The 9,558-nt window shown below is 51.7% G+C and overlaps 1 protein-coding gene across 5 annotated transcripts in view; it reads left to right on the forward strand.

Moving 5' to 3' along the window:
* Positions 1 to 9,187, forward strand: part of xbg100494087 (uncharacterized LOC100494087) — an 11,141-nt gene extending 1,954 nt beyond the window's left edge. For 2 of the 5 annotated variants that reach the window (XM_031901966.1, XM_031901967.1), the window contains exons 2-6: positions 2,614 to 2,660; positions 2,852 to 2,956; positions 3,397 to 3,504; positions 7,300 to 7,812; positions 8,275 to 9,187. In XM_031901966.1, coding sequence (XP_031757826.1) covers positions 2,614 to 2,660; positions 2,852 to 2,956; positions 3,397 to 3,504; positions 7,300 to 7,812; positions 8,275 to 9,005 — 1,504 coding nt within the window. In that variant the 3' untranslated portion in view covers positions 9,006 to 9,187. Of the gene's footprint in view, positions 1 to 1,106; positions 1,200 to 2,613; positions 2,661 to 2,851; positions 2,957 to 3,396; positions 3,505 to 7,299; positions 7,813 to 8,274 lie in introns of those variants that run through there. The other 3 variants (XM_031901969.1, XM_031901970.1, XM_031901968.1) reach the window with 2 other exon arrangements.
* The last annotated feature ends 371 nt before the right edge of the window (positions 9,188 to 9,558 follow it).

The following is a 9,558-nucleotide window of genomic DNA, read 5'->3' on the forward strand; positions in this document are numbered from 1 at the left end:
TGTGTGTATAGTGTGTGTGTATAGTGTGTGTGTGTGTATAGTGTGTGTGTATATGTGTGTGTGTGTGTATAGTATGTGTGGATAGTATGTGTGTGTATAGTGTGTGTGTATAGTGTGTGTGTGTGTATAGTGTGTGTGTGTATATGTGTGTGTGTGTATAGTATGTGTGTGTATAGTATGTGTGTATAGTGTGTGTGTGTATAGTGTGTGTGTATAGTGTGTGTGTGTATAGTGTGTGTGTATAGTGTGTGTGTATAGTATGTGTGTATAGTGTGTGTGTGTATAGTATGTGTGTATAGTGTGTGTGTGTATAGTGTGTGTGTGTGTATATGTGTGTGTGTGTGTGTATAGTGTGTGTGTGTATAGTGTGTGTGTGTTATAGTATGTGTGTATAGTGTGTGTGTATAGTGTGTGTGTATAGTATGTGTGTATAGTGTGTGTGTGTGTGTATAGTATGTGTGTATAGTGTGTGTGTATAGTATGTGTGTATAGTGTGTGTGTGTGTATATGTGTGTATAGTGTGTGTGTATAGTATGTGTGTATAGTATGTGTGTATAGTGTGTGTGTATAGTATGTGTGTATAGTGTGTGTGTATAGTATGTGTGTATAGCGTGTGTGTATAGTATGTGTGTGTCAGTATGTGTGTATAGTTTGTGTGTATAGTATGTGTGTATAGTGTGTGTGTATAGTGTGTGTGTGTGTGTATAGTATGTGTGTGTGATTGTGTTTGTGTATATTGTGTATAGTGTGTGTGTGTGTGTGTGTATGTATGTGTGTGTGAGTGTGTTTGTGTATAGTGTGTGTGTGTGTATAGTATGTGTGTGTGATTGTGTTTGTGTATATTGTGTATAGTGTGTGTGTGTATGTATGTGTGTGTGAGTGTGTTTGTGTATAGTGTGTGTGTGTGTGTGTGTATAGTATGTGTGTGTGATTGTGTTTGTGTATATTGTGTATAGTGTGTGTGTGTATGTATGTGTGTGTGAGTGTGTTTGTGTATAGTGTGTGTGTGTGTATAGTATGTGTGTGTGATTGTGTTTGTGTATATTGTGTATAGTGTGTGTGTATGTGTGTGTGTGTGTATAGTATGTGTGTGTGTCTGTGTGTGTATATTGAGTATAGTGTGTGTGTGAAAGTACATGTGATAATTGTATATGTACTTGTGTGTATTGTGCGTGTTAGTCTGCATACGTGAGTGTGGGGTAGGTATGTACAGACCCGGGGGTTAGGGTGGGGTAGGTATATACAGACCCGGGGGTTAGGGTGGGGTAGGTATATACAGACCCGGGGGTTAGGGTGGGGTAGGTATATACAGACCCGGGGGTTAGGGTGGGGTAGGTATATACAGACCCGGGGGTTAGGGTGGGGTAGGTATATACAGACCCGGGGGTTAGGGTGGGGTAGGTATGTACAGACCCGGGGGTTAGGGTGGGGTAGGTATATACAGACCCGGGGGTTAGGGTGGGGTAGGTATATACAGACCCGGGGGTTAGGGTGGGGTAGGTATGTACAGACCCGGGGGTTAGGGTGGGGTAGGTATATACAGACCCGGGGGTTAGGGTGGGGTAGGTATATACAGACCCGGGGGTTAGGGTGGGGTAGGTATATACAGACCCGGGGGTTAGGGTGGGGTAGGTATATACAGACCCGGGGGTTAGGGTGGGGTAGGTATATACAGACCCGGGGGTTAGGGTGGGGTAGGTATGTACAGACCGGGGGTTAGGGTGGGGTAGGTATATACAGACCCGGGGGTTAGGGTGGGGTAGGTATATACAGACCCGGGGGTTAGGGTGGGGTAGGTATGTACAGACCCGGGGGTTAGGGTGGGGTAGGTATGTACAGACCCGGGGGTTAGGGTGGGGTAGGTATGTACAGACCCGGGGGTTAGGGTGGGGTAGGTATGTACAGACCCGGGGGTTAGGGTGGGGTAGGTATGTACAGACCCGGGGGTTAGGGTGGGGTAGGTATATACAGACCCGGGGGTTAGGGTGGGGTAGGTATATACAGACCCGGGGGTTAGGGTGGGGTAGGTATATACAGACCCGGGGTTTAGGGTGGGGTAGGTATATACAGACCCGGGGGTTAGGGTGGGGTAGGTATATACAGACCCGGGGGTTAGGGTGGGGTAGGTATATACAGACCCGGGGGTTAGGGTGGGGTAGGTATATACAGACCCGGGGGTTAGGGTGGGGTAGGTATATACAGACCCGGGGGTAGGGTGGGGTAGGTATATACAGACCCGGGGGTTAGGGTGGGGTAGGTATATACAGACCCGGGGGTTAGGGTGGGGTAGGTATATACAGACCCGGGGGTTAGGGTGGGGTAGGTATATACAGACCCGGGGGTTAGGGTGGGGTAGGTATATACAGACCCGGGGGTTAGGGTGGGGTAGGTATATACAGACCCGGGGGTTAGGGTGGGGTAGGTATATACAGACCCGGGGGTTAGGGTGGGGTAGGTATATACAGACCCGGGGGTTAGGATGGGGTAGGTTTATACAGACCCGGGGGTTAGGGTGGGGTAGGTATATACAGACCCGGGGGTTCGGGTGGGGTAAGTATATACAGACCCGGGGGTAAGTAGATATATTGATGATATTTCCCATGTTCCCTGCAGGTTCTGGTGGAGAATGGAGGAGAACTTCCTGTTCCTGGGCACCGTGGGTAAGTGATTCATTTCCTGGGGCAGTTCCTTTGTGTAGAAGTCAGTTGTCCGTATGTACCAGCATTCGGCCCCATGCAGTCATGCCCCATAGTTCTGCCCCCGGCTATCACTGATAAATGCACAGCCCCGCGTAACCTACACACTGAGGGGTCCGTGCAGCCTACTTACCCCATTGTGTTGCATGTGACAGGCACCTACCCCTCTGCCCCGGGGAACATGATGAAGAGAGAACCAAGGGAAGAGATGGGAGGCTGCAGCCAGGGGATAAAGCGGGAGGTTCCAGACATCTCCCCCGGTGAGTGCAGTTGTGTGAGGAGGATGGAGGGGCTACTGTCCCTTTATTTGGGGGGACCTATCCATGGGGTGCTGGGGTGGGGGGGCCTATCCATGGGGTGCTGGGGTGGGGCCTAGCCATGGGGTGCCGGGGTGGGGGGGCCTAGCCATGGGGTGCGGGGGTGGGGCCTAGCCATGGGGTGCGGGGGTGGGGGGGCCTAGCCATGGGGTGCCGGGGTGGGGGGGCCTATCCATGGGGTGCCGGGATGGGGGGACCTATCCATGGGGTGCCGGGATGGGGGGACCTAGCCATGGGGTGCCGGGATGGGGGGACCTAGCCATGGGGTGCCGGGATGGGGGGACCTAGCCATGGGGTGCCGGGATTAAGGGGGGGAAGGAGATGCCCCAGGGTGAGTTGTGACAGTGAGAATAACCCACTCTCTGTGCTTGTGTTTGCCCCAGGTCTCTCAGATGGCACCCCAAACATTATTGTAAAGATTGAACCAGATGGGGAGTCATATGGGTGGTCCCCAAAACTGAATGGAGTGCAAGAGACAGCGGCAGAGCCAGGTGAGTGCAAGTCCCACATGGTGTTAGTTCTGAGCCCAATGGGCTAATGCCAGGCAAAGGCTGGGGGCCAAATGATTGGATCAGCACAATTCTGCCCCCCATGTGAGAATAACCCCGTATGGGGCTAAAAGCCTCCCTTTGTTCTAAGTCACCAATTGCAGACAGTGGGGGCCCCAGTACCCCAATGTAAACGCTTACACAGAATTGGGTTGCTATGGATACGTGTAAGTCACAAGGAGATTGTGGGGCTCATTCACAAGGGCAGCAAGATGTGCAGTTTGCACTGCAATTACCATGTCTTTTTCTCAAATTGCCCCACTTTTTCCAAGAATTCCAGCGCCATTGTGGCTGCGACTGGGCGACTCCTGAAGCAATGGAGCTGCCACAGTTGCGTCTGATTTGTAAATCCCAGTTGCTTTACCCTTATTGGCACAGGACACTGGGTATCGGGCCCAGATAAATAAGAATCGTATAGACCCGTCATACATGGACATTCACTCCTGGTGGGGAAAGGCTGCTGAACCCTAAGGTCATGTGTCGCGCCACACGGAAGAGGCGGGCGTCCCCACCGCCCCCAGGTATTGTTACATTACCCCCCTTCCAGGCCGCTGGACCCCTAGGCTCCTCGGGAAACCTGGCATAAAATGATCAGACAAGGCGATGAGACATGAGAGGCAGGAACCCCACCGCCCCCAGGTATTGTTACATTACCCCCCTTCCAGGCCGCTGGACCCCTAGGCTCCTCGGGAAACCTGGCATAAAATGATCAGACAAGGCGATGAGACATGAGAGGCAGGAACCCAAGAGCTGTCTGAGGGCCGTAACCTCTCCCCCCCCGGGAATACGACAATCAACAATCTGTGGTATCTCATACTCAGGCTGACCATCCACCACAACTGGAGAAGGAGGAGAACGCTAGCGAACCACCCTGGCAGGCTTTAAGAGAGAGACATGAAAAGGGTTGGAAGTTCTAGGTGGGCCGAAGAGGGCTTAATAACTTCTAAAGTGACTAATAAACTAGGCACCCAGTTTAGCGGAAGGAACCTTAAGAGAAATATTTTTTGAAGACAGCCACACCCTGATATTCCGGTGACTCCTTCCGATGTCTATCCGCTCTCTTTTGGGCACAGCAGAAAACAAAGAATTTTGAACCTTCTGCCAAACCTCAGAAAAACGTTCAAAGGCCACCATCCTTGTTTACAAGAAGAAACCTGCCCCAGCGTAACAGAAGGAAGGCCTAATGGATCCCCTTTCAAGGTTCTCCGTAATATACTCTTCTGTAGCTTGAGTTTCAGGGAGAGAAAGTGGATAGGTCCTGCCTTAGTGGATAGGTCCTGCCTTAGTGGATAGGTCCTGCCTAAGTGGATAGGTCCTGCCTAAGTGCATAGGTCCCGCCTAAGTGGATAGGTCCTGCCTAAGTGGATAGGTCCTGCCTAAGTGGATAGGTCCTGCCTAAGTGGATAGGTCCTGCCTAAGTGGATAGGTCCTGCCTAAGTGCATAGGTCCTGCCTAAGTGGATAGGTCCTGCCTAAGTGCATAGGTCCCGCCTAAGTGGATAGGTCCTGCCTAAGTGGATAGGTCCCGCCTAAGTGGATAGGTCCCGCCTAAGTGCATAGGTCCCGCCTAAGTGGATAGGTCCTGCCTAAGTGGATAGGTCCTGCCTAAGTGGATAGGTCCTGCCTAAGTGGATAGGTCCTGCCTAAGTGGATAGGTCCTGCCTAAGTGGATAGGTCCTGCCTAAGTGGATAGGTCCTGCCTAAGTGGATAGGTCCTGCCTAAGTGGATAGGTCCTGCCTAAGTGGATAGGTCCTGCCTAAGTGGATAGGTCCTGCCTAAGTGCATAGGTCCTACCTTAGTGGATAGGTCCTGCCTAAGTGCATAGGTCCCGCCTTAGTGGATAGGTCCTGCCTAAGTGCATAGGTCCTACCTTAGTGGATAGGTCCTGCCTAAGTGGATAGGTCCTGCCTAAGTGGATAGGTCCTGCCTAAGTGGATAGGTCCTGCCTAAGTGGATAGGTCCTGCCTAAGTGCATAGGTCCTACCTTAGTGGATAGGTCCTGCCTAAGTGCATAGGTCCCGCCTTAGTGGATAGGTCCTGCCTAAGTGCATAGGTCCTACCTTAGTGGATAGGTCCTGCCTAAGTGCATAGGTCCTACCTTAGTGGATAGCCCCAGGAGCTAATTCAGTTGCACAATCATAGGATCTATGTGCAGGTAAAGACATCAACAAAGGCTGCATAGTGAGGAGGGAGATCTTCTAGAACAGTCTACCCCCCATCAAATATCTTACTGGTAACCCAATCAGTGTGTAGGTTATGTTTTTGTAACCAAGGAAGACCTAAAATTACAGGGGTATCAGGACAGGTAATAACATGGAAGTTTGAGGCTACAGATGGCTGTATCAGCAGAGGCAGCCCAATCAGGATCATCATAGATGGTAGCCATGGCTTTAAAAAATGCCTCGAGAGAGTGCCGAGCTGGGTCAAAAGAGACTAGGCTTAAAGCCCAAACCTGAGGATCACCTTGTAATAAGATGATCACAAAATTTATCCAAGACTCCTCAGTAAGAAAAAAGCGGGGTAAAAAAACTGAGGTGATCCCCAGAGAACCTCTCGGGGAAGGGTACCTAGGGCTGTGCCAGAGGAACTCCCATAGGGATTGGCAGCAGATTGCCCAGAGGTACCGGAGCAGGGGCAGCAGGTTGTTGCTGAAGAGTTTCCAGCCTAGCAACTAGACCCTGGAGACACCGGGCAATCTGCTCTTGCTTTGTCTTTTGTTCCCCGACACGCTGGAGAAGACTGGTTAGCATAGCTTCTGGGGTACGGCTGAAGCAGTCCATGTTTGTGGCCAACTTACTGCTCTGTGTCCCAAACCCAGAACAAAAGCCAAGATCCCGGTCCCCACCGCCCCACTGGGCCACCAGGTATCGTTACAGTCTGGCCAACTGGCATCACTCCATGCTTTACCCCTTCTCTTCCCTTCCCCTCTTTTAACATAAAGGGACCCCACGTATCCCAGCATGCATCACTTCAGGGGGCGGAGGGGAGAGAAGGGTTGAAGGAAGGAGAAGACCCAGTTGGAGGCAGAGAGGGAGCAGAACAGAGGAACATTTGCCAAGCGCATACTTTGGGGGTACCCATCCTTTTATTGGAATGATTGGGACATGGGGTGATCGCTAGATATGGGGAAGCTGTGGTGCTTACCCGCTTTATACAAATGTAGCCCATGACTTTGGGGCAAAAGAGCCAACGAGCCAAGGAAATTTGCCACAAGGCTATTTTATCCAACCTCCCATCCTCTTCTCCCTGGACCCTCTGTACGGACCGGCCCGATTGTACCTACGCAGTAACCAAGGCCACTTGTTACCCTACTGGGCATGGGCACCTGGAATGGGGCACAGAGAGGATCCAAGAACAGGGGGAAGATGGTGGGGCAGGAGGCGGGGCCTTAGGTAACGGGTTACAATCACTTAGGGGCAAGAGGCCGGGGTCTCATGTAATGGGTTACGGTCACTTGGGGCAGGTAAGGGGTTACAGTCACTGGGGGGCAGGTAAGGGGTTACAGTCACTGGGGGGCAGGTAAGGGGTTACAGTCACTGGGGGGCAGGTAAGGGGTTACAGTCACTGGGGGGCAGGTAAGGGGTTACAGTTTCTGGGGGGGCAGGTAAGGGGTTACAGTCACTGGAGGGCAGGTAAGGGGTTACAGTCACTTGGGCGTGCAGAACAGTTGCCCAGTCATTACTGGTTGGTCTCCTGAGCACACTAACCCCAGAATACGTTCTTTCCCATCTCCCCCAGGTATCCAGCAGCATTACAGGGCCAATATGGCGACCCCCATGGATGAGTCCCAGCAGCATCACAGGGCCAATATGGCGGCCCCCATGGATGAGTCCCAGCAGCAAGCGGAGCGGGAGCGGCAGCGCAAGGCTCGCTTCTCGGAAGAGGAAAACGATGTTCTGATTAACAGTGTTATGCCCCATTATGATAAGCTCTTCGGCAAACTGGCAACCCGCACGTCCACCGCGGTGAAGAATGCGCTGTGGCGGGAAATTGCCTCTGCCGTGAATGCCATCTCTGCCTATCCCAGGTCCTTGCAGAACTGTAAGAAACGCTATGCCGACGTGAAGAGGAAAGTCAAGGAGAAGCTGTGCAAGGTGGCCAAACAGCGGCGGGCTACTGGCGGCACGGTGCCCCTCAACATCTCCTTCTGGCCCTACGAGCGCATTATGGAGAAAATCATTTCTGCTGACGCGATAGCCGCAGTCCCCGGCGCCACAGATTCCGGCAGAATGGCCGATCCCACCGCAGCAGGTTGGTAATACCCCCAAGGGTGCTGGATATTGGGGTCTCATTCCTGGAAATGTGGAGGGGATACTAGGGGGAGTGAGGTAATTGCTCATGGCGCTTTCCTATAGGCTGAGAGAAGGGGGATCCGCTTGCTTGGGGCACACAGCTGGGAATGGGGCAGGTTGGGGCAGCAGACGGAGCGGTGACAGAGTCCAGAGAAGCCGCAGAAGAACCACAGATACATTTTTGAGCCCGAGAGAGCAGATATTGGGGCAGGAAGGGAGCACACGGAGGAGGGGCAAGGGAGAAGCAGTGACTCTGGGGTGCAAAGCTGGGAGCGCCAAGCACAAGGGCGGGCTATGGGGCTGTGGGGCTATGGGAGGGATATTTATGGCATAAAGCTGTCTGGAGGTTCCCAAAGAGCAGAATAGTAGGAGCCCATGGGGGAAACGTATGTAATGCTAATAACGATGGCGTTCCCATTAGGTCCATCAGACTTTGACGCTGAGTGTGAGTATTTCCCTGATATCCAAGATGAAAGTGGATCTGCAAGGTCTGAGATGGAGGACTCCCAGATGCCCCTTCATCATTTCCCTGCAGATAAAGAGGACCCCCGTATAGTACACATGGACGGAGGCATCCCTGATCCTCAAGAAGAAACACGCATTGTTCAAGAGGAACCTTCGAGAGAGCGAGGGCAGAATCCATGTAGGAGTCTTCCAAACCCAAAGTCCAGAGAGCCGTGGAGCCCCAGGTATCATTCCATGAGAGACCACACCACTCTAATCTATGCCGAGCAGAGTCATTTCCGACGGACCATGGCAAAGAAGTTAGATATTCTAAATAGCAACGTTAAGGCACTAAACAAGAACGTAAAGGCCTTTCAGCATTCCTTCAACCAAAGCATCATGGCCCTGTCCCAGTCCGTCCAACAGCAAAACTCGATCTTCGAGAAGCTCTCCTCCAACCTTCTACTGATGGCCCAACAACAGCAGCAACACAATCAACTCTGCATGAGTGCCATCAAGCAAATATTCCAGATCTTTCCATCCTCTGCAGAGTCACTATCAGTGCCCAACGCCGTGCCCAGCGATGCCCCCAGTGAGATACAGACACTAAAAGTCCCACAAGCACCATGTGCCCATAGACACGAGGCCACAGAACCTAGGAGGCCCTCAAGTCCATCAGGAGAAGCAGCCAAGAGGAGGCGCCATTAGAGCATATAGACGTTGTTAGAATATCAAGCATTCCACAACTAACTAGTCAAATCTAAGCACTAACTAGTTCTGGTTTCAGACAGGTAACCTATTTTATAAAGAATTTTGTACGTATATAATGCAAGCAGTGTTGGGCGGGGCCTCTTCTCACAATCATTAGAAAATAAATGGTATGGATAGTGTGTGTCCGTATGGTGGGAACATCTGATTGGCCTACAGAGGGGCCCCTTTCCTGTAAGGTGAGAACTGGGTGGGGTCATTACTTTACCTAATAGACAAAAAGGCAGATGGGCTCTATGCCTGGCAACTCTACAGCCGAAATATCGGTTTCCCCATGGTGCCACGGCCGAAGGCCCATGGTTACCTTAGATATCACTTGATGGGGTCGGGTGGCGGTATCTTTGGGCCTAAGTTAATAAATATGGTGGAACTGATTTACTCTGCTGCCACAGCCAGTTTTAGAGTTAACAATATAAAAACAGAGCCCGTCGAAGTACCTGGCGAGGATGCCCACTGTCACCTTTTATTATCCATGGAGCCCTTTGCTCAACTC

Source organism: Xenopus tropicalis, chromosome 5 (genome assembly GCF_000004195.4).
Source record: "Xenopus tropicalis strain Nigerian chromosome 5, UCB_Xtro_10.0, whole genome shotgun sequence".
Classification (NCBI taxonomy): domain Eukaryota; kingdom Metazoa; phylum Chordata; class Amphibia; order Anura; family Pipidae; genus Xenopus; species Xenopus tropicalis.